The 25,965-nt window shown below is 38.9% G+C and overlaps 1 protein-coding gene across 1 annotated transcript; it reads left to right on the top strand.

The window, feature by feature from the left end:
- The first annotated feature begins 17,255 nt into the window (after positions 1-17,255).
- On the top strand, positions 17,256-25,965 carry LOC136676562 (H-2 class I histocompatibility antigen, Q8 alpha chain-like). Its single transcript, XM_066653658.1, has 7 exons — positions 17,256-17,300; positions 17,402-17,659; positions 17,825-18,097; positions 24,332-24,610; positions 25,299-25,556; positions 25,645-25,740; positions 25,838-25,965. Exons 2-7 carry the CDS (start codon positions 17,446-17,448, stop codon positions 25,963-25,965), a joined length of 1,248 nt encoding a protein of 415 aa, XP_066509755.1. The 5' UTR covers positions 17,256-17,300; positions 17,402-17,445.

Raw genomic sequence — 25,965 nt, forward strand, 5'->3', positions numbered from 1 at the left:
TGGCGCATTCCAAAATGAAATGACAGTAGTGCCAAATACAACAATACAATTGTATTAAAAGTTGTCACAGGGCGAGCAAGAGAAATTGGAGTGTAAACAAAACTGAGTAAATCCATTTTTAATGAAGCCACTCAGAATTAGAATATAAGGTTTTGTAAGATGAATGAGAGTATATAAGATGATAAAGTAGATAATATTAGATAAGAAAAGGCTTTATTGAAACTCTTGGGAAAATGTATTGTTACTTGGGGGGGTGTACATAAATAAGTAAATAAATATAAACAAACAACAACAACAACAAACCAATAGTTCAATAGTCAATAAGCACACATAAACACACCTGTGGTATTGGTTGTTCTTACACTGTCAGGGAAAGAGTGTTAATGAATGAGCTGCAATTAAAGACCCCACAGTTTCATGCAGTGGATGAGAGGTGTTGTCTAGGATGGATGATAGCTTGGCCGCCTTGTTAAGTCTCTTCCACACACCACTGCGTTGAGGATAGCTCAGGGGTGTCCAAAGTTTTTTTTCTAAGGGGGCAAAACTGGATCATATCAAAAATCTTAATGGCCAGTCTCTCTTTCCATATATATCAGTGGTGGATGCTGGTCTTTCAAGGAGGGGAAGCTCAATTTCGGCCTACATCATAAAATGTGTCGGTTTATTTATACGTAAATTCTACCCTCCGTTCCTGTTCAAGAAAATGATCTGTGACCCTGTCGTACCAACAAGGCGTCTATTCCAGGGACTTGACTAGTGTCCTCTCAATGGCCAGCAGAGCTAGGCTGCTTAAACGGCCTTGGCCCATGTGAAGTGTGTCCGCCTGTGAGTGCTTTGTGACGGTGGAGGGGCTCAGCAGCACCCGCTGGACAGAAACTGCGATAGAAGTCAGAAAAAGTGATAGAAGTCAGTCTCCAAACACAAGCAGCTACAAAAAAAAAAACCCCACCAGAAATAGAAGCCTCAGACAGATCATCCAATCATCATGCAGAAGCTGAGCGTCCGGGCCAGCCGAGGTCAGCCCACTGCCCCATAGACCCCCAGAGACGCTGAGCGTCCGATGGGCGGGACAAAGCCCAGCATTTATCCAATGACTCGTCTCGTTTCGCTGCACTTCGCTGCTTCACTATTGAACTCTGTGGACGCTCAGCGTCCTCACTGTTTAAAGCACCGTGAAGGGAATGATTGAGAGGAAAGCCGCGTCTTTACCAGTGACAAGAAGCTGATTCTGAACAAAAGTTGAGCGCGTTGTAGTGCATATTTATTCAATGCAATGTACACACAACAGTATATATTTGATCACTTATTTTTTGACATTTTAGGGGAAGCTGAGCTTCCCTTGCAGTCTTAGAGCAATCGCCTCTGCCTGTGATATATATATATATATATATATAATGAATGTTTCGTATATGTTCCAGGACCACCCGCGATAAACGAAAATCCGTAGGGACGCTATATTTATTTAAATATTTATACACTATTCTAAGGCTTAATAAACCCTCCCCCACACTTTTACACTACATAAACCTTTCACATTCCCCTAATAACCATTTGTTTCCGAATATATGCAAATTTACTGTAATTCGTAATAATTTAAGATTTACAACATTCCTTTATTTTTTCATGTAAAAATTAATCAAATATATATATATTCCGCCGATCGAGTTCCGAAGAAAACCCGCGAAATAGCGAAAATCCGCGATTTATTTTTTCCATTAATATTTTATAAAAATCCGCAATGCACGGAAGCCTCGAAAGGTGAAGCACGAAGTGGCGAGGGACGACTGTATCTAACTTGTTCAATACATTTTAATTTATTGCCTTCTGAGTTTGAATTAGACTGTCAGCTGCATATGTATGAATGATAACATCAGGTAGTTAACGTTAAGGATTTTAGTAAAAAGTACTACATCCATTCTGATGAAGCACATTATCTGTTTAAATGCACCTTTTTGAAACTATAGGGTCTGAGCACATAACACATTGACATTAAAAACGGTTTTTGTTTGGTGGTTTTTTTTTTTTTTTTTCTTTTGGAAATGAAAAACATTCATTCATTATCTGTAACCCTTATCCAGTTCAGGGTCGCGGTGGGTCCAGAGCCTACCTGGAATCACTGGGCGCAAGACGGGAACACTCCCTGGAGGGGGCGCTAGTCCTTCACAGGGCAACACAGACACACACACACATTCATTCACACCTACGGACACATTTGAGTCGCCAATCCACCTACCAATGTGTGTTTTTGGACTGTGGGAGGAAACCGGAGCACCCGGAGGAAACCCACGCAGACACGGGGAGAACACACCAACTCCTCACAGACAGTCACCAGGAGCGGTAATCAAACACAACCTCCAGGTCGCTGGAGCTGTGTGACTGTGACACTACCTGCTGCGCCACCGTGCCGCCCCAAATGAAAAATATATAAAATTAAATATATTACAATAAACTTTACGAACATTTTATAAATGTCTAATCAACGTTACCTTAAGGTTGAAAATGAAAGTTGAAAAGACGTATATTAGACGTATTTTGGACGTCCATTTATGTTATTAATTGGTCCCGAAATAAATTACTTGTATAAAACGCATTTTGGACGTCCACTGACGTTATCGATTGGTCACCACTTAACTAACTTATTAAGATGGATTTTGGACGTCCATTGACGTTTAAAATATGTCCTTGACAGAGAGACTACTTTTAGACCTATTTTAAACGCCCAGGGACGTTCCTTGTTTACTGGGAAGGAAGTAGACCAGATGTAGGTCTACAGCACCAATGACTCTTAAGAGTTAATTCAGCTGTTTAAGGGGGACTCATTACTGACACAGAAGTTTGTATAAGCTCTAAAGAAAAACCTTGACCAATGATTAGGAGCAGCTGCTTATTGAGAGGTGATGAGATCAAAAGTATAATGAAATCTATTCTGTTTTTTATACTCTTCATCCACTCGGCATCTGCAGGTAAGCCCAAACATGTTGTTCTTTAGGCAGCAAATGGTTTTTATGAATCCAGAAATGTTGGGACACTTTGTAAAATGCAATAAAAACGACAATCTATAGTTTCTTGAATCTGTAGTGTCAACAATCTCTAATTTCTGGAGTTTCTTAAAACTTAATAAAACTGATAAATGTACAAAGAATGAATTTCCAGTCAAGTTAATCAAAAATGAGCAAATCACAAATTATTGTTCTGTAATGGATTTGTCAGTATAACATCTAGACTAATATGCAACATCTATTTAATTTTTTTATATAATTGTCTTTTTAAAGATAAGGGAATAATTTCTCTACAGAGCGGTTACAGACTATGAATGAATGAATGAGTACACACCAACACATTTTAATACAGATGTAATGTTTATTTAATGGGTTTGGACCTATTGGAAAAACACCTTGCATTATATAATATGACATTACTTTTGCACACACCACAATGTATGATTTAATCTTCCCCAAAGTTAAAGTTTGTCAGTAAACAGTCATTGTGCATTAAAATATGCAAAAGTGTGAACTGTGTAGAACATATGTTCACCCATTACCTATTATATTCTTTCATTAGACTGAGGTGCTCAAACCTATGCACAAAACCATAGGTAAATGGGTGATTATTAATATTTATTATATTTATTTATATGTATTAATATACTAACATATTAATATATGGGTTTTCAACTTCATGGGCCAAAGATATTAATTTTGAATAATATTAATATTCTGATTGAACTAAAGAAGAAACATAGGACTTGTAATTTTATAAACAAAATGAAACTTTACAGTGCATATTCCTTGTAATATAGTGAAACAAGCCACATTTCCAGAAACCTTTTTTTGACTGACATGTGCACAAAGAAATGATTTCCAGTGTTTTCACTGACCAATTGATTCTGTTTTTTAAATATATGAAAAAATTATTTGATGCCTACAACACACCCAAAAAAAATTGGGACAGGAGCACAATAGGAAGGACATACGCATTTATAGAAAATACATGTTTGACTGTTTTTAAGCATTACACTTTAAGCTGGAGAATATAACATTTAGAAAAGGAGCATTCCCCTGCAAAGTATATACATTTTTTATCATTCATTCATTCATTGTCTGAAACCGCTTATTCAATTCAGGGTCGCGGTGGGTCCGGAGCCTATCCAGAATCACTGGGCACAAGGCAGGAACACACCCTGGAGGGGACACACACATTCACACAGACACTTTTGAGTCGCCAATCCACCTACCACTGTTTGTGGACCGTGGGAGGAAACCGGAGCACCCAGAGGAAACCCATGCGGACACAGGGAGAACGCAGGTCCCTGGAGCTGTGTGACTGTGACACTACCTGCTGCACCACAGTGCCTCCCTATCTACTAGATTGTACTACAAAATTATTTAGGAAATCTCTAGAAATACCAGTTAATTTAGGGTAAGACTGGACACCAATCTTGAATGAGCATCACCTTTGAGACTTCAGATGGCACTGCATAAGTATCTGTCATGCTATAGTGATAAATATAGCCACATGTTTTGGAAGTACTTCAAAAAACTTAGTCCACCATTGCATCAACAAAATGTGACCTGAAACTCTTTTACACAAAAAGAAAGCCATACAGCAATCCTATGGGGAACTCCTAACAATTTCTCTGGACCCAAGCTCATTTCAGATGGCTTATGCACTGGGAAAAGTGAAGGTGGTGCAATGCAAAAACACCCACAATGAAATAAATAAATAAATAAATAAGTTCACAGAGCAAAAGATCATGGCTTCATAGACACAGGGCGTGTGTGCTTGACTGACCTGCCTGCAGTCTAGATCTTTCTCCTGTGGCACACCAAAAATAGGAGAATCAGGCAGTGCCATGACTGGGTTGCCCTTGAGTAAGGCACTGAACCCACAATTGCTCCCCGGGCACCGGGGATGGCTGTCCTCCGTTCTGGGGGTGAATGCCCAGCCTCTAGTGCACTTGTGTGTATATGTGTGTGTGTGTGTGTGTGTGTTCACTGCCACGGATGGGTTAAATGCAGAACACATATTTAGTTGTACAATGACAAATAATTGCAGACTTACATTTTTTTATATTCATTTTATATTCATATTTTATATTTACATTTGACTTTTTCATCTTTTATTAATGTATTATTTGTTGAGTATCTTTATGAAGCAAGAATAGGCAAAATTTCAGTATCCAACAATTTAACAGTAAGTATTCTCAGTTTCCAAAGGATTTAACATTGTAATTAAAAGGAAAGGTAATGTAATGTAGTGGTAAATATGAAACTGTCCCATTTTTTGGAGTGTGTTGCAGGCATCAAATTCTAAATGTTTTTATATTTACAAAAATGATCAAGTTGTTCCGTGAATACATTGGAAAAATGTTATTTGTGCCTTTGTCAGATAAATTAAACTTCAATAGAATTAACACATCTCAGCTTATTGTTTTTAAATAGCATTTCACAAAAAATCTCCACTTTTCTGGAAATGGGATTTGTGATAATAATAATACTTTTTTATTAAACATGATCATGATAATCATTTATTCCACATCACTGCTTCCATTAATTTTGTCATGGTGATGATAGAGTTAAGTACGATGGCCCTGAAGGGCAAATGCACAAAAAGAAAACTAATGCAAGCACAAAAACTGATGCAGCACAAAAACTGATGCACACAAAATAAACCTACCCTCTATCTGTAGATGGGGTGCTGCTTTTTCCCCAGAAAGATGCTGCTGCAAACAAAAGCGAAGCTAATTGCTAAAGCTAGCACGCAAAGCATTATGGTAGTTATGGAGTTTGTAAAGCCACAACCAAAATGGCCGCCATGACAACGCGGGAAATGGAAAAAACTCATGTAGCTAAGTATTATTAATTTTGAGTAAGTTAAGTAATTTTATACTGTTTTCCCTTATGCTAACTATATGCTTGTGTAAATTTAAACTACTGATTTACTCTTAACGTTGAGTTAGCCCAGAAGCTCAATATTGTATTGCAACTTTTCGCTTCCACCTTAAATTACCTGACGCTGGATTATAACTTACTCCTGAACGTTTTTCCTGTATGTTGGGCATGATTTTAATGTGTGAGCAATCATTTTGTGCTGACTATATGTAGGTGTATTATTTAACATTCGGACCGGTGACTGGTGTCCGTTAAGAAGCGTTTAAATTTTTCGCTTCCACCTTAAGTAATGCAACAGTAACGTTAGCTAACTGTCACTGCCAAAGCATTTAAGGTGGATTTGAAAGTAAGACGTTCAGACAGGAGTAATTCAGCAGGGTAGGCTGGCTCACTGTGGTTACATGTTTGTTGGTTTACTGGCATTATTAATATATCAAAGATAGTTGGAAAGGAAGAATGTAGAGTCTGCCATGGTTTTCTTCCTCATTTATGCCAGTTTCCATAAAGATTTTAAATAAGGTTTAAGGGGTGTGCAGTACTATGAGTGATGTACAATGGCTTATAAATACAGTAATCCCTCGTTTTTCGCGGGGGATGCGTTCCAAGACCACCCACGAAAAACGAAAGGGTAAAAAAACCCTTTGCATTAAACCGTCATTCTATAATGTTTTTCAGCTGGAACTACATGTGATATCCTACCAGTTTCTTTAATAGAGTAATTCCTAAGCTGTGATTTAGCGTAAGTAAATTTCACTCGGATGTGGACATACTGTACGTAAGAAATAATTGTAAATGATATGTTGTGTCACCTACAGGCCTAGTCATATACAGGTAAATAATGAAAAAACACTGGGGTGAAGCTATCCGCACTCTGGAAATTGACGGTTTAGCCATCTGCGCTTCAAATCCGAATGCACGTATCACCACATCCGCTTTGGGACAGATAGAGAATCTGAAACCCACATTTGAGCAGAGACGTCTCTGTTACTAAATAAATGCACGCAATGCTAAAATGGACTAAATTTAACAAGCCATTATGAATATATTTCGTTTTAAATCACTTTAAAGAGGCAAAACACGCATTGATTATTTCATATATTTACGTATTTCTTTATTTTTCTATAAACACTTAATTGGCTTTGAATGGTATTCCTGGTGGACATGTAGAAATACAGATTACATTTTACTGTCATTAAACAGAGGGACCTCACTGTATAATTTTCTCATGAATTTATACTGAATACCTACCGGATTTCGCAAAAAATACCCATAATGCCTAAACCATTCCACTGTTATTAAACAGAGGGACCTCTTGGCTATCAACTGTATGATTTTGGCAGAATTTCACTGTGTACTTTTCTCATAAAGTCATATTAAATACCTACTGATATGGATTTCTCAAAAAATACCCATAATGCCTCTTGGCTATCAACTGTCATCTTAACTATTCATATCAGTCACAATATTCTGCAGAAGAGGCTGCAGTATGAAAACATTTACTATTCTGTTTTTATTTAAAGTGCCACATTTAAATCATGCAATATTGTAACATAATTATTATAGTAAAAAATAATGAATGCGGTTAGACATTTAACATTTTTCCTAATATTTCAAAAATTTAAGTGTCATCCACAAGTGGCACACCTTGTTGATTAGTACAGATTTACTTTACTTTTACTTGCTGATCCTAAAACAGTCCATAATAAATACTGTTGTCTATGGTTTATTGCTCATCATGCAACATTGTATGGGAGGTATTATAATTTACAAATGATTCCGCATTCTCCTATGAGACTACTGTCATAATATTTCCACAGTATTATATACAAAACAGATATAGAAATCAAATTAAACATTTATTTACATTTTATTTAAATGTATCATGAGTTGAATGTATTTACTGACCTTTCATCATAACAGTTCCTAAGGTAAAAGGTTTTTAATATATGATAAATGCCCTCTTTACATTTCTTGGTAGATCTTAAATTGTAGTTTTCTTTTACACAGCAACACAATTTAAAATAAATATAATTGGCTGTATTTTTCTTGCCTTTAAACTGCAGTTTAAATTTTGTCAATGTCATTTTAGGAAAATCATTGTTTTGCGTAAAGATTTTTTTAGGACAAATTGTGTTGGGAGAAATTGTGTTTATATATTTATTTATTACATGGACAAGTAAGTAGACACCCAGTAGTCACTTAAGCTTGTGTTTGCTGAAGATATACTTATTGTATTATAAACTCTACCACTGTAATTTTCACTATTCAGACAGGACCTTACCTTCCTTATTTGAACCTTGTTGCAGGTAATGGTGATAAAATAATTACAATGAATGACCCCATTAAAAATTATTCCAAATAATGATTGTTTATTGTACATAATTAGTTAAGAAATAAAATGCAAAATTATAAACAAACAAATATACATGCATAGACATTAACCAAACAAATATGAAAATTTTGTCTTCATCCTGGGCGGCACGGTGGAGCAGCAGGCAGTGTCACAGTCACACTGCTCCAGGGATCTGGAGTTGGGGGTTTGAGTCCCGCTCCGGGTGACTGTTTGTGAGGAGTTTGGTGTGTTCTCACCGTATCCTCTGAGTGCTCCGGTTTCTTCTGGGTGCTCCAGTTTCCTCCCGCGGTTCAAAAACACACATTGGTAGGTTGATTGGCCACTCAGATGTGTCCATAGGTGTGAGTGTGTGTCTTGCCCTGTAAAGGACTTGTGCCCTCTCCAGGGCACATTCCCATCTTGCCCCCAGTGATTCTGGGGAGGCTCTGGACCCACTGCGACCCTGAACTGGATAAGGGTTACAGACAATGAATGAATGTCTTCATCCTGAAAATGTAAGACTTTTAATGAATGAATATTAGGTCTCTAAGCTGGAGTTTTGGGGACCTTGATGTCATTTATTTTGAATTGTTTTCCAGCATATTATAGAATTTTCCTCAAGTTACTCTTCTGAGCTGCAGTTTGGGCACTGCCATTCCTCTTCTGTATTAACAGCTGTTTCAGGGATGCTGGCACAAGAAGGATGGAACCACTCTTTGCAGTCAGTGCACTGCACCATGACCTCCCCATTGTAGGCTGTTCTGCACAAGCAGTGAACATCAACTCTAGTCTGTTGTGCTTCTTTATTTCTGTGGTGTTGCCGAGGTCTAATTTCAAATCTTGTTGTTTCTTGGGTGAGAGATGCATAAAGTTGTCCTCTGATCTGCTTTTCTGTAAGAAGGCACTCTTGTGGACGCAGCCCCCTACAGATGGCATAAGCAAAAGCAATGGCCAAAAAGCCACATATGTTGCTTTTTTGTTGTTGTACATCTGGCTGAATCACCAGAAATTCTGGGGCCCCTGGCTGCAACATCCACCATAATGCCTGTTTCGCTGTGTTATCTAGCTTGCGCATTTGGCTGTCATAGACACAAATTTGATGCTCCTCACAAAAGATATTGCTGGCCCTGAAAATTGAGAAAAATATACACAGAATTGCAGAGAGCCAAATGCAAATGCACAAAAATGTAAATGGCTTCAGGCTACATTAGAAATGGCTCACCTTGCCAAATGATTTGAACGTGTAAATCCTAAAGTAAAACGAAAATAAATGAGTCACTGTCTTGTCTGTTACATACTTTTCAGTTATTGGTAACAACCCTCACCCTTTCTGCCTCCCTGCCATCTTTAGTACAACACAACACCACAAAGAATCAAGGGGAACACTTTCTTTTCCATAAGCGAATACATTTACCTGAAAGACATCTTTGTGTGGGTGAAGACCACTTGATCTAACTCTTTTTAATATAAGATACTGTACACATTAAATTACTTTAATAAATTTGTCATACCAAACATGTCAAAATGTATTATTCTTACTTCAAAATTAAATTAATTCGACGAATTAGTATATGGCTTACATTTCATATAGCTCTACATTAGGGCTGCAACTAATGATTATTTGATGATTAATAATCGATTAATCGAAAAAATAATCGACATATTAATCGATTATTAATCGGATAAAAAGGAAGACAAGTCAAATTTGGTTTCCTGTCTGTTACTAGCATATTCAGGACACCATCAGTGAGAACAGCTGCTTGCTGTGGTGTGTAGATCTTCTTCAAAACATAGTCAGCAATGCTGGGCTGTTTTTATCTGAGGTGAGAGAGAAAGTGTAGATATGAACATACACCTTTTTTAAGTTAATATCTACTGATCTAGAATGCAGACAAATTGAAATGTATGAATGTAACTGCCGCCACATTTAAGGTGGAACGGAAAACTCGCTAAATACAAGAGTGATATAAATTTACTAAAAATGAGACCTCTTGTTTAACTGCTCTAGCAGGCTCTAGTGACATTGAGTGAGAGAAAAACTAACGGCGCTAACGTTATCTCGACTAAAACTACGGCTTGTTTTGGAACTGCTGGTCGAGCTGACGCATTTAAGGTGGAAGAGAAAACTCGGGGGGAAGCTAAGGCTTGTTCGCTAAACACGAGTGTAATATCAATGTACTAAGAAAAACAAATGTTGTTTAACTACTCTAGCAGGCTCTAGTAACATTGAGTGAGAGAAAAAGTAGAATTAACTTACTATACTTCATCTCTTTCACACAGCTCCAACAGGCTTCATTTTCAGGCCCTCATGCAGTGATGGTGTGCTGCTGTGCCATGCGAGATCAGCTGTGCACATTTTGCACCTAACGCTGTTCCTTGAAGGCGTTAATGTAAAGTGCTCCCATACTTTTGATGACTTGGGTCGTACGTTTTTCTCTCTGCTTGTGCTAACATTATCCTCTGCTGTGACCGCCTCCGCCATTTTTCAACCTCTTCTTCCAGAGTTCGTCACGTGTAGCAACTGTACCTATGTGTATAATAACTTAGACCCAACTAATCGATTATTAAATTAGTTGCCAACTATTTTAACAATCGATTTTAATCGATTAGTTGTTGCAGCCCAACTCTACATCCACCCAAACCCCCCTCCAGTGTTTCAAGTGGTTTAGTCCAGGAGCACCCTTGGTCAGTGGGGGGTAATTTTCAGGGGTGATGGGGCTAAGTTTAGTGCTTGAGCTAAACACACCTATAGTTTGGTCTACATCAGCTGCTTATGCCTGAATCAAAAGACTGGCATGCAATTTTAAATATATTTTTAAAGCCTATATTTTCAGTATGAACCTTAAACTGCTTTAAATGTACTGAAAGCTGTAAATGTGATAATTAATGCTTCTCCCTGTTTTTGAATTTGAATGTTATTTCTGGTCATTCTTTTTGGGTTTTTTTAATGATTTAATCTGTAAGTGATTTAAACATAATGCACCAGGTAACATATTATTTTTATGCAAAACATTCTAATAAGTTAAATTGTATTTGTCAAGTGTGAAATATAGGATCTGACAAAGATAATTCAATAAATGGCCTCATTCTAGTCAAGCATATCTTTAAAAATGTATGATAATCACCATGAAACTTTAAATGTGACAGTCCTAGTTTTGAAGAAAAAAAAATATATATATATATAGCCGCAAGTGGCAATTTAAATATTTTTCACTGCAAGACACCTAATGCTTAACATATGACCTTTCCTGAGACAAAAGCCACACTTTAGGGTACATGCTGTAGTGTTTTTAAAATTGGTCCTTGGTGTTCTGTTGTCTCTGTGTTGATGGAGTGTGAGAAGGAGGGGTAGATTTGGGCCTCTCTAAGACAGTGGGTGTAGGAGTGGGAGAGGAAGGGGGGATGGGCTGACCATTGAAGAGCAGGGTGAAAGTGAACAATCTATGCAGAGCATGAGGTCAGCATATGACCTTTCCTGATACAGATACAGTTTTTAAAGGTGATCCGTGGTGTTCTGTTGTTGCTGTGGAGATGGAGTTTGAAACGGAGGTGTAGATATGGGCCTCGTTCATGTTTTAGTTTTTTAACTGTCTGTCCCGGAAAGTTAATCATCCTTCTTGAGATGCCTATGCACTTCCATTCACATATTCAGTCACATTTAAATAAACATATATTCTCCTGTTGCATCAGTGGTCTTTTCCCCGCAGTTACATAAGCATGGCATGCTGGGCTCTGGGTTGCTGTAGCGGAGGAATGCTTTCATTTGATTGGTTGTCATGTAGGCTATGTTCAAAAACATAGACAGCTAGGTCTAACCCCCCCCCCCCCCCCCCAAAATCTTAACAACTTGAACTTTAATAATTATCAAAATTATGTAGAACTTGTATTATTGTGTGACTTCCAGATTCTGTTTAAAAACAGCTGCGCAGTCTGCCTTCCAAGCATCACAGAAATACAACTGTAACTCAAATGCTTTTGCCATATGTTATGAAAATGCACAAGGTCATTTCCCATGGGCTTGAGAAAATATCTTTCTTATCTATGTGAAGCATATACAATGAAATTCTGTCAAAATCATACAGTTGATAGCCAAGAGGTCCCTCTGTTTAATGACAGTGGAATGGTTTAGGCATTATGGGTATTTTTTGAGAAATCCATATCGGTAGGTATTCAGTATAAATTCATGAGAATATTATACAGTGAGCTCCCTCTGTTTAATGACTGTAAATTGTAATCTGTATTTCTACATGTCCACCAGGATTACCATTCAAAGCCAATTAAGTGTTTATAGAAAAGTAAAGAAATACGTAAATATATGAAATAATCAATGCGTATTTTGCCTCTTTAAATCAAATCAAATTGATTTATATAGGGCCTTTTACAACTGACATTGTCACAAAGCAGCATATTATCAGAACAGAACGTTTAAATCAAAGCCCAATGCGAGCAAGCCAAAGGCGACAGTGGCAAGGAAAAAGGCTTGAGGCTGGAGGAAGAAACCTTGGGAGGAACCAAGACTCTCAAAGGAGATCCATCCTCAGCTGATCAAACTATAGATTGAATTTTAAATGATCACCAATTAAGTGTCATTATGCCACAGTACAATAATAATAATAATAATCATAACAGTGACATCAATCTTGGGGCATAATAATAGTGCATCAGATTGGAAGAATCAGTCAGTGTTGCTAATCTCAGTCCATTTCTACTTCAGTGTAGTTGATCATGGTGAGTGGTCAGAGGCTGGCAGCAGTAGATGGAGGTGAGCAGCTGGTCTGGGCCGCAGGAGAATCCAGCAAACAATCTTCCATCAGTGGGCCACCATTTTCTCAGAAAACAGTAAAGGGAAGCAGTTAGTTTGGTTGAGTGCAGCAGAGAAAGAGATCATGTGAATATTTTCATTAGTGTAGTGATGGATCTGACTAGCTGGAAGATTGTTCCAGAGCTGAGGGGCTTTGTAGGAGAAAGCTTTCCCCCCTGCTGAATTCTGGGTACTAGTAAGAGGCTGGCGCCCTGAGATCTGAGTAATCTTGGTGGTTCATAGTGCGTGATGAGGTCTCGCAGGTATTCAGGGGTGAGACCATGTAGGGATTTATACGTTAGTAAAAGAAGTTTGTAATCAATACGGAATTTAACTGGAAGCCAGTGAAGGGCTGATAAAACTGGGCTGAAATGATCAAATTTTCTAGTTTTAGTGAGGACCCTGGCTGCAGCATTTTGAATTACCTGGAGTTTACTCAAGTTTCTGCTGGAGCATCCTAATAAAAGTGCATTGCAATAATCTAATCTTGATGAAAACGTGAACAAACTTTTCCGCATCTGGGAGGGATAAGGAGTTTCTTAACTTAGCGAGGTTCCGAAGATGTAGGAAAGCTGTTCTTGTAATGTTACCTATATGCTGATCAAATGATAGATCTGAATCAATTATAACACCCAGGTTTTTAGCTGATGAGCTAAGGAGAACAGGGAAGTCAAAATTATTTATTAAGCCTGATACCTTATTTATAGCAGGTTTTGGACCTAGAAGGAGAACCTCGGTTTTGTCGCTGTTTAGCAGAAGGAAATTGTATGACATCCAATGCTTCACTTCTTTAACACAGTCCTCCATTTTCTTTAGTGTTGGTTTGTCATCTGGTTTGGCTGATATGTATAACTGTGTGTCATCTGTGTAACTGTGGAAGGTAATGCCATGCCTGCTAATAACTCTGCCCAGTGGCAGCGTGTATAATATGTATGTTAAAGGTCCTAAAATGGAGCCTTGGGGAACTCCAAATCTCATTTTTGTATGAATAGAAGAAACATTATTTACTTTTACAAACTGGTAGCCATCTGTGAGGTAAGACGTAAACCATGATAGGGCCGTTCCTGTTATTCCAACCATGTTTTTTAGGCTTTCTAGCAAAATAGTATGATCAATTGTATCAAAAGCTGCACTGAGGTCGAGTAGAACTAGCATGGATACGCAGCCTTGATCAGAGGCGAGAAGAAGGTCATTTGTTATCTGAGCTAAAGCTGTTTCGGTGCTATGGTGTGGCCTAAAACCAGATTGAAATTTTTCATATATGTTATTCTTATGCAAGTAAGTTGTTGGGCCACAACTTTTTCTAAGATCTTAGATATGAAGGGAAGGTTAGAGATAGGTCTGTATTTGGATATTACACTAGGATCAAGGTTCGGATTCTTGATCAGGGGTTTAATAACTGCTCATTTAAATGCTTTGGGTATGTGACCCAGTCTAAGGGACGAATTTATGATTGTTAAAATATTCTTTAAAGTGATTTAAAACGAAATATATTCCTAATGGCTTGTTAATTTTAGTCCATTTTAGCATTGCGTGCATTTATTTAGTAACAGAGACATCGCTGCTCAAATGTGGGTTTCAGATTCTGTCCCAAAGCCGATGTGTTCTCCGTAATGAAAAACCGTAATGACGCGCCTATACGTGCATTCGGATTTGAAGCGCAGATGGCTTCACCGTCAATTTCCAAAGTGCGGATAGCTTGACCCCAGTGTTTTTTTCAAGGGAGAGGGGGGGGGGTTTATTATTTACATGTATATGACTAGGCCTGTAGGTGACACAACATATCATTTACAAGTATTTCTTACGTACAGTATGTCCACATCCGAGTGAAATGTACTTACGCTAAATCACAGCTTAGGAATGACTCTATTAAAGAAACTGATAGGATATCACATGTAGTTCCAGCTGAAAAACATTATAGAATGACGGTTTAATGCAAAGGGTGGGTTGTTAACAGTACAGGGAGGGCTTAAATGTCCAAATACTCGTTAAATACATAAAAATATCGTTCCTCTACTTCGCGGAAATTCGTTTTTCGTGGGTGGTCTTGGAACGCATCCCCCGAGAAAAACGAGGGATTACTGTATTTATAAGCCATTGTACATCACTCATAGTACTGCACACCCCTTAAACCTTATTTAAAATCTTTATGGAAACTGGCATAAATGAGCAAGAAAACCATGGCAGACTTCTATATTCTTCCTTTCCAACTATCTTTGATATATTAATAATGCCAGTAAACCAACAAACATGTAACCACAGTGAGCCAGCCTACCCTGCTGAATTACTCCTGTCTGAACGTCTTACTTTCAAATCCACCTTAAATGCTTTGGCAGTGACAGTTAGCTAACGTTTCTGTTGCATTATTTAAGGTGGAAGCGAAAAATTTAAACGCTTCTTAACGGACACCAGTCACCGGTCCGAATGTTAAATAATACACCTACATATAGTCAGTACAAAATGATTGCTCACACATTAAAATCATGCCCAACATACAGGAAAAACGTTCAGGAGTAAGTTATAATCCAGCGTCAGGTAATTTAAGGTGGAAGCGAAAAGTTGCAATACAATATTGAGCTTCTGGGCTAACTCAACGTTAAGAGTAAATCAGTAGTTTAAATTTACACAAGCATATAGTTAGCATAAGGGAAAACAGTATAAAATTACTTAACTTACTCAAAATTAATAATACTGACATGAGTTTTATCCATTTCCTGCGTTGTCATGGCGGCCATTTGGTTGTAGCTTTACAAACTCCATAACTACCATAATGCTTTGCGTGCTAGCTTTAGCAATTAGCTTCGTTTTTGTTTGCAGCAGCAACTTTCTGGGAAAAAGCAGCACCCCATCTCTGCAGATAGAGGGCAGTCTTTTTTTTGTGCGTGCATCAGTCTTTGTGCGTGCATCAGTTTTTTTTGTGTGTGCATCAGTTTTTGTGCGTGCATCAGTTTTCTTTTTGTTCGCGCATCAGTCTTTGTGCGTGCATCAGTCTTTGTGTGTGCATCAGTTTTTTTTGTGTGTGCATCAGTTTTTGTGTGCGCATCAGTTTTCTTTTTGTTCGTGAATCAGTTTTCTTTTTGTGCGTGCGTCAGTCTTTGTGCGTGCATCAGTTTTCTTTTTGTTGCGCATCAGTCTTTGTGCGTGCATCAGTTTTCTTTTTGTGCGTGAATCAGTTTTCTTTTTGTGCGTGCATCAGTCTTTGTGCACGCATCAGTTTTCTTTTTGTGTGTGCCACCATTTTCTTTTTGTGCGTGCATCAGTCTTTGTGTGTGCATCAGTTTTTTTTGTGTGTGCATCAGTTTTTGTGTGCGCATCAGTTTTCTTTTTGTTCGTGAATCAGTTTTCTTTTTGTGCGTGCGTCAGTCTTTGTGCACGCATCAGTTTTCTTTTTGTGTGTGCCACCGTTTTCTTTTTGTGCGTGCATCAGTCTTTGTGCATGCATCAGTTTTCTTTTTGTGCGTGCATCAGTTTTCTTTTTGTGCGTGCATCAGTTTTCTTTTTGTCCGTGCATCAGTTTTCTTTTTGTCCGTGAATCAGTTTTCTTTTTGTGCGTGCATCAGTCTTTGTGCACGCATCAGTTTTCTTTTTGTCCGTGCATCAGTCTTTGTCCGTGCATCAGTTTTCTTTTTGTCCGTGCATCCGTTTTCTTTTTGTGCGTGCATCAGTTTTCTTTTTGTGCGTGCATCAGTTTTCTTTTTGTGCGTGCATCAGTTTTCTTTTTGTCCGTGCATCAGTCTTTGTCCGTGCATCAGTCTTTGTCCGTGCATCAGTCTTTGTCCGTGCATCAGTTTTCTTTTTGTCCGTGCATCCGTTTTCTTTTTGTGCGTGCATCAGTTTTCTTTTTGTGCGTGCATCAGTTTTCTTTTTGTCCGTGCATCAGTCTTTGTCCGTGCATCAGTCTTTGTCCGTGCATCAGTTTTCTTTTTGTCCGTGCATCAGTTTTCTTTTTGTACGTGCATCAGTTTTCTTTTTGTGCATGCATCAGTCTTTGTCCGTGCATCAGTTTTCTTTTTTTGTGTGCATGAGTCTTTGTCCGTGCATCAGTTTTCTTTTTGTCCGTGCATCAGTTTTTTTTTTTTGTCCGTGCATCAGTTTTCTTTTTGTACGTGCATCAGTCTTTGTCCGTGCATCAGTTTTCTTTTTGTGTGTGCACGAGTCTTTGTGCGTGCATCAGTTTTTTTTTTTGTGCACGCATAAGTTTTTGTGCATGCATCAGTTTTTTTTTTTTTTGTGCATGCATCAGTTTTTGTGCACGCATCATATGCAGCTGCTCCAGGTCAATTTTAATGTAGCTAACTTTCACTAATTATAATATTAGGAAAATAGAGTGCATGTACATGCACAATAATTTAAGTCATTCATTTTTTGTCTTGACAGCCTCCCACTCTCTGCAGTACATTTACACTGCAGTAACTCAAGGAATGAATTTCTCAGAGTTCACTGTGGTGGGACTAGTGGATGGGGTGCAGATTGTGTACTATGACAGTAAGATCAGGAAAATGGTCTCAAAGGCAGAGTGGATGAAGCCCAATGAAGAAAATTACTGGGACGAAGAGACACAGAAATGTCAGCGTCATGAGGAAACCTTCAAAGTCAACATGGCTACAGCAATGCAGCGCTTCAACCAGACCAGAGGTGTGTTTTTGTGCTGATTTCATTCATACTGAGGATGTTTAACCTTATTTTAATTGTTCATGTGAATGGATGTTTCCCAGAGACTGAACTGAGTAAGGATCAGACAGAAGTGCTGTATCAGTAGATAATGTATGTGGGATTAATATCTTGTACATGTCTCTGCAGGGATTCATACACTTCAGTTGATATACGGCTGTGAGCTGAATGACTATAGAAATAAGTTTGGATACATGCAGTTTGGTTATGATGGAGAAGACTTCCTCAGTCTGGATCTAAACGCTAAAACCTGGACTGCATCTAATTCTAAAGCTCTGATAACCAAACAGAGGTGGGAAAATGAAGACAAGGCTTCTCAGGTTAAGAACTACTTGGAGAACACCTGTATCGACTGGTTACAGAAGTATGTGGAATACGGTAGATCCACTCTGGAGAAGAAAGGTAAATGATCTGATTCACACACTGCCACTTTCATGACTCTCAACACCTGCAGATCATTTAGGCCTGGTTCAGACTCACAGTTCCAAGTTTTCTTCATTGCTGATTTTGTTTTTTTGTTTTCTATAATGCTTTTGTTTTCTATAAAGTTGTAGGTGTGAGTGAGTTTGAAGAACAATGTTTTGTTCAGATTCTCCTTGATTGCATGATTTTTTTTAAATCAACAGCACATATTATTTTAAATCATTGTTTATTAACCAGTAAAACTAGGTGTTGGATGATAACCTCAAATAATAAATGAGGAGAGACTTCCATAATGAGAGATTTGGAAAAATTTAATCACTCACTGGAATAATATTATTTGGTTTCATTTTAATGTTGGGCATTATTTGTTGTTTGTTTTTTTGCAAATAAACACTTACAGTGCCAATAACGTTTGCACAGTACTGTATATATATATTATTTTTTTACATGCAAAACGGACAAAACAAAACAAAAAAAAAACAATCACTTCCATGTCCACAGGTATATAAATCCTAGCCCCTAGGCATGCTTCTACAAGCATTTGTGCTTCTACAAGCATTTGTGGAAAATGGGTTGCTCTCAGGACCTCAGTGAATTCCAGAGTAGTACTGTGATTGGATGCCACCTATGCAACATTTGCATTGCAAAAGTTGTGAAATTTCCTTGCTACCAAATATTCCACAGTCAACTGTCAGTGATATTTTAACAAAGTGGAAGTGATTGGGAACAACAGTAACTTAGCCACAAAGTGGTAAACCATGTAAAATGACAGAGCGTAGTCAGAGTATGCTGTAGTGGAGTATGGACCGGACAACGAGATCAAAATGAAGAAATGAAAAGTTTTGAATTAAAACTTTTCCATTCTGAAGAGGACCTTTTCGTCTGCGACCAAGGCACAAACCGCAGGGGTGCAAAGACCCTGAAGCCCCAAACACACACGAAACACTTAATCTACATCAAAGACACTTCCCAGGACACATGGCCCCGACCTCCTTTCTCTCTTCAGGAACTAAAAAAGATTTTATGCAGTTTATGATGCTTGTGAGAAACAGGAACCTCAAACAAGGAGGGGAGTTTTACTGCCCCCTTTTTATGACGTGGCGCCTAAGGGTCTCGTCATTAACACTTGCAGGGATCAACAAATGGTTAGCAGGGGTGAACTCGGTTTGACCTCTCATTAACCATCCGCAACGGACTAACGGCATGGACCAACAGTGACCCCAAATGGACACTGGTGAAACTACGCCTCGCTCGGGGTCGCCTAAACAATAACGGAAATGAAATCAAATTCTGATTAATGTGTATAAACAATATGTATTAATGTCACTTTCTGTGTCCTCAGATGAACGTCCACCTTCTAATGAAATGATGTGTATTACTGTTGTCAACCATGAAAAGAAGTTCTGTCTCTGATTAGAAAAGTGAATTAACACTAGAATTAATACTTCTAACGTATCATTGTAACTGGGACGTAAACACAACGTACCCAGGATGAAATCTTATGTAAATGTTTGATATTAATAATCCAGGATACTCATTGTTATATGTTACTAAAATGTATAAGAAATTTCGATACGCGAAATTTCCACTCTTTTTGTGAATCGCTGATTCAAACTCCCCCTCCTCTCTCTCTCGTGAGAGTCACGTGAGCCTCGAACTCGCACCCAATCGGAAAAAAGACACATCCCATTAGGGCGTGACCGCGCTGGCTTTGAAAAACAGTTCAGCTCGGCACACAGATCAGCAGAGAACATCGACACATCAAGGAGCGAGTTGAGATCAGTTGAGTCGGGATACAAGGACAGAGAACAATATAGTTCGCAACAGAAAGAAGTTCGCCCGTGCAGCTCAGAAGATCGGAAGCTCAACTCAGCTCAAACCGCAACTCAGAAGATCAGAAGCTTAATCTCGTTTCTGCTCTGAACGCCTGCACGCGTTCTCTTTGTTCATCCCTTCAAGCTCCAAACCTCTGCAAAGCGAGACGCTTTCTCCTTCACGCCGACGAAAGAAACAAAGAAGAACCTTAAAGACTTCACCAAAGCTCACAAGAGACGTCTTGAATTAGCTAGAGTATGAAGCCTTACTAATACGTCGAGTGATTTGAATATCTTCTTTTCTTTTAATCGTGTTTATGTTTTATCGCCCAATCTAAGTTTGATCTCACGAGTAATCAAAGCAGGTGAAACTTATTCGTGGCCAGAATAAGATATCACCCTTTTAGATTAGTTGAAGGTATATATAGATTAATTAGCGTTATAAGCTGACTTCTGAGGGCATTACTTCTGGAGAACCGAGCAACGAGACGAGCTAACACTCTGAAGAAGCCACTCCACTCCGGTGAGAAACCAGCCACGCCTGCAAATCTCCGAAAAGGGGAACTCTCGATCGACGCCGCTCCGCCTGAGGCCGAGAGCTTCTAACTCAACCGGAAGGGAATCTCCTTCACAAGCGGGCCTGTCTTTCACGACGTGGGAACGACGAGAAACAACCCAGAACACGGAGGTTAAAACAGCAGGACGCGACGGCTCGGTGAAACGGCAAACGAGTAAGCTAGCTCAATTCTCACATTTTCAGAAGCTGATGCCTGATTAAGTCCCTTTATAATTTATACGTAATAGAACCTCAATTAGCAACATCTTAGTCACAAGCCAGAAGTGCTTAGCTCACCTTTAAGGTCAAATCGGTTTCCCCTGCGGTGATGCCGTGAGATTACAAGGTTATGCTATGTTAATTAAATATCTTTCTTCTTGTTAATAAAACTTTCATTATTTGAAATCACAGTGTATGCAGTTTGTTCATTAAAATTCCTGAAAATCCTGAAGAACTCACTTAGCTTGATTATTATCCATTCTCAAACTAATTATTAACGTTTTAATTGCTTAAGCCAATTATAAACTTTAATTAATATCATTAAGTCAAATATCAGAGATTATAAGAGTTTGAATAAGGTCAAAGCTATAAACACAAATATAAATATATATGTTAAATATATATTCACAGAGGTATCACGGTGTATGACCAACATACGCTACAATGCCAAGGCATATAGTGCGCAGAGGTCACCAACTTTCTTCAAAGTCAATCGCTACAGACCTCCAAACTTCATGTGGCCTTCAGATTAGCTAAAAAGAACAGTGCGTAGAGAGCTTCATGGAATGGGTTTCCATGGCCGAGCAGATGTATCCAAGCCTTTTTATTACCAAGCGCAATGCAAAGCATCAGATACAGTCGTGTAAAACATGCTGCCACTGGACTCTAGAACAGTGGAGACATGTTCTCTGGAGTGACAAATAACACTTTGCCATCTGGCAGTCTGATGGACAAGTCTGGGTTTGGGGGTTGCCAGGAGAATGGTACTTGTCTGACTGCATTACACCAAGTGTAAAGTTTGGTGCAGCAGGGATTATGGTGTGGGGTTGTTTTTCAGGAACTGGGCTCGTCCTCTTACTCCACCTCCAAAATTATTGGAACAGTGAGGCCAATCTCTTTATTTTTGCTGTACACTGAAAACATTTGGGTTTAATATTAAATGATGATGAATATGAGACAAAAGATCAACATTTCAGCTTTTATTTCCTAGTATTTACATTTGGATCTGATACACAGTTCCGAAGATAGCACATTTTGTCTGAACCCATTTATTTTTCTTGTGAGCAAAAACATTGGAACATGTAAACATCAGGTGTGTTTTGTTACCCAGCTGTGTCCTGTTACACTGATTATTCAAGCAATAAATAGCACTGAATTTCTACACTCAGTTTCAGATTTGGTTTCTGCATAAGCAGACTGAGCATTTGTAGTTAGAGTTGTAAATAACATGAAAACCTGAGAGCTGTCTATGGGTGAAATTCAAGCAATTGTGAAGCTGGGAGAAGATGAATAACCAATCTGAGATATTGCACAAATATTGGCCATAGCCAGTATAACCGTTTATAATGTCCTGAGGAAGAAAGTCATCACTGGTAAGTAAGTAGCATATGTCTAACAGGTAGACCAAGGAAAACAGCAGCAGTTGAAACATTTGAAACATTGTGACTGCTGGAAAGAAAGACCCTTAAACAACTGTTAGTGACATCAGCAACCACCTTCAGAGGGCAGGAATGAAGGTATCACAGTCTACTGTTTGCAGAAGACTTCATGAACAAAATTACAAAATTCACCAGAAGAAGCAGACAATTAATTAGCAAGAAGAATAGGAAGGCCAGGCTGGAATGTGCCAAGAAGTACAGAGACAAGCCTCAAATTCTGGGACAAAATGTTATGGACTGATGAGACAAAGATTAACCTTTACCAATGTGGTGGAAAGGCTAAAGTTTGGAGAAAGAAAGGATATGCTCATGATCCTAAAGGATCCTAATGTCATTGCTTGGGCTTGCATGGCTTCTGGGAACGGCTCATCAATCTTCATCGATGATGATGATGTCACAGATGATGGCAGCAGTAAACTTAACTCAAATCTACAGAAACATTTTGGCTGTCAATTTAAAGACAATGCAGCAAGATTCATTATCATGCAGCAAGATAATGACCCAAAACACACTGCCAAATGGAGTTCATCAGGTGCAAGAAGTGATCAATCTCAAGACTTACACCCTATAGAAGATGCATTTTACCTGCTCAAGAGGAGACTGAATGGAGTAACCCCAAAACAAACACAAATTGAAAGAGACTGTAGTGTAAGCCTGGAAAAGCATTACATGCAAAAGTTTAGTGATGTCAATGGCTCACAGGCTTGATGCAGTTATTGCAAGCAAAGGATTTGCAACTAAATATTAAGTCCATCCATTCCATTATCTGTAACCGCTTATCCAATTTAGGGTCGCGGGGGGTCCAGAGCCTACCTGGAATCATTGGGCGCAAGGCGGGAATACACCCTGGAGGGGACGCCAGTCCTTCACAGGGCAACACAGACACACACACATTCACTCACACACGCACACCTATGGACACTTTCGAGTCGCCAATCCACCTGCAACGTGTGTTTTTGGACTGTGGGAGGAAACCGGAGCACCCGGAGGAAACCCACACGGACACGGGGAGAACACACCAACTCCTCACAGACAGTCACCCGGAGCGGGAAACGAACCCACAACCTCCAGGCCCCTGGAGCTGTGTGACTGCGGCACTACCTGCTGCGCCACCGTGCCGCCCTAAATATTAAGTCTTATTTACTTATTCTATATTAACTGTTCCAATATTTTGCTCACAAGACTAATAGGTTAGTTCAGACAAAATATGCTATCTTCTGAACTGTGTATTAGATCCAGATGTAAATACCAGAAAATAAAAGCTGAAATGTTGATCTTGACTGCACACCTGTGCACAAAGCAAGTTCCATAAAGAAATGGATGAGTGAGTTTTGTGTAGAAGGACTTCAGAGAGTACTGACCTCAAGCCAATAGAACACCATTGGGATGAATCAGAGCAGAGACTGTGAGCCAGTCCTCCTCCTCCAACATTAGTGTCTGACCTCACAAATGCACCTTCTGCAAGAATGGTCAAAAATTCCCCTAAACACACTCCTAAACCTCTTACACAGCAAGCCCAAATTAATTATCGTTTCCCTTGCTTCCTGTACTTTGTGCCCTTTTAAGGATTCAATAAAGGTTACTTAAAATGCAGGTACATCTCTTTATACTACTTTCAGTACCAAATTAATATTTTAGAATGGCCGTAATTCAACTGAAAGGCTGTGGAAGGACCTGAAGAAAGCAGTCCACCTGAATAAAGCTACACACAGATTCAGAGCTGTTGTGTATGAAGAAATGAGCTAAAACGTCCCCAGTGTGCAGCACTGAACAAGAGTTACAGGAAATATTTTGTTGCAGTTATTGCTGTATGAAGCAATCAAATCGCACACTGGAGGCTTTGGATCACACACATTTGCCAGTCACAGATTTGTATATATTGGGTAATTTGCATCAATAAATAAGTATAATATTTTTGCCTCATCTGTTGCATTGGTGAACAAAATGATAATGTATGTCATATTTATGCAGAAATGTAGAAAATTCTAAAGTGTTTTCAAACAATAACTGTCAAATGGTGTTAAGTTAGCTGATAAAAGAGAGAGGGAGAGGTCAACTTTGCTCTCTCAGTTATGGATGGCTGTAGTACCCTGGCGCTGTGCAAGAAACACTACCTGTAGTACAATCATGCTAGCCTTCAAACAAGTATACAACTATACAATAATCCCTCTCTCTCTCTCCTCAGTTCCTCCTGAAGTGGATATTTTCCAGAAGAACTCATTTGCTCCAGTGGTATGTTATGCTACAGGTTTCTTCCCCAAAGATGTGTCTATCACCTGGAAGAAGAATGGAGAGGTTCTTCATGAGGATGTGTTTCACGGCGCGACACTGGTCAACGAAGATAGAACTTTCCAAAAGAGAAGTGTTCTGACCGTCTCACCTGAGGAACTGGACAGGGACAAGTACACCTGTGTCATTCAGCACGCTGGACTGAGTAATGACTTAACCCTACGACTGGCTACAGGTAGAATAAAGCTGAGTCTGTGTGGCAGATGAGTGTATATTGTGTACAGCTAAATACGTATGGTGGCCTAAATCACAGCTTAGGAATTACTCTATTAAAGAAACTGGTAGGATATCACATGTAGTTCCAGCTGAAAAACATTGTAGAATGACTGTTTAATGCAAAGGGTGGGTTGTTAACAGTACATGGAGGGTTTTAAAAGTCCAAATACTCGTTAAATACATAAAAAAAATCTTTCCTCTACTTGGCTGTATGACATTTCTAAACAGCCACAGAGTGCACATTTTGGTCTGTGTTTACTGCAGATAAAGATCTTGATTAGAAAAGCAAACCACAAATGTCAAATGTATGAAGTAAGTACATGTTTAAAGTTTCACTCTAGAAATGTGTAAACCAATGAGTTGGGTGTAAACTATAAATACAAATACAAATTTTAAAAAGTTACACAAAATGTTGGGAGACAGGCTATCAGAAATGTTGTGGAATGCTTCAAAATCACTGTAAACATGTAATTTAGTCACGCATGGCTATAAAATGCTCACCACTTTCCTTAAATTTTTCCAGAGAAAAATGCTACATTTTCATTGCAATACAATTGATGGAACACGTTCTCTCTCTATCCCACTGTTTGGGGAGTGAAATCATTCTGACTGAGCGAAAGCTGTGTTCTCTCTCTCTTTTCCTGAAGTGGATCCGTTCCAGGGGGACTCTTCTTGTCCAGTTGTGTGTCATGCAACAAGTTCCTTTCCCAAACCAGTAGTGATCTCCAGGCAGAGGAATGGAGTGACTTTTCATAAGAACCTGGCCCTTGAAAAGAACATAGTCAGTAATGGTGGAACCTTCCAGAAGACTAGTGTCCTGTGTGTTTCACCTGAGGAACTGAACAGGAACCGGTACACCTGCAATCTTCAGAACTTTGGACAGGAAAATGTTCAACAGAGTAAAGGTTCAACAGTTCAAGAGTGTAAACAGTATTTTCAGAATCTTTTGACAGACACACAACACTGACATTCTTTTTCTCATTGGTGTTTCAGATGGGTCGTCAGCACACTCCTTGTATGTTGTCATCTTTGTCATAGCTTTAATCATTTTCATCACTTTTATTCATTGGATTATTTCAAGAGACTCAGGTGAGAAAAAAATCTTAACAAAAAGTATTGTATCATACACAAAGGATTTAGACACAGCCTTACTGTAAAAGCAAACTTTATTAAGCACCCTACCAAGGTCAAGTACAGAAAGGCATAAATGAACAAGGCAGTATCTGGGCTGGCTGTGTAGAGGGATTCGGGGGCACCACACCCCTGCAGACATCCTTCTACCAGATGGTGACCCCAAGCATGCTGGATGATTAG

This window comes from Hoplias malabaricus, chromosome X2 (genome assembly GCF_029633855.1).
Source record: "Hoplias malabaricus isolate fHopMal1 chromosome X2, fHopMal1.hap1, whole genome shotgun sequence".
Classification (NCBI taxonomy): Eukaryota; Metazoa; Chordata; class Actinopteri; order Characiformes; family Erythrinidae; genus Hoplias; species Hoplias malabaricus.

What these genes read in the sequence shown, in the direction of transcription:
- LOC136676562 (XM_066653658.1), top strand. Translation starts at nt 17,446, where the DNA reads ATGAATTTCTCAGAGTTCACTGTGGTGGGACTAGTGGATGGGGTGCAG. An exon ending in AAATGTTCAACAGAGTAAAG is followed by an intron (nt 25,557 to 25,644) that starts GTTCAACAGTTC and finishes TTGGTGTTTCAG; the next exon opens with ATGGGTCGTCAGCACACTCC. An exon ending in GATTATTTCAAGAGACTCAG is followed by an intron (nt 25,741 to 25,837) that starts GTGAGAAAAAAA and finishes CACCCTACCAAG; the next exon opens with GTCAAGTACAGAAAGGCATA.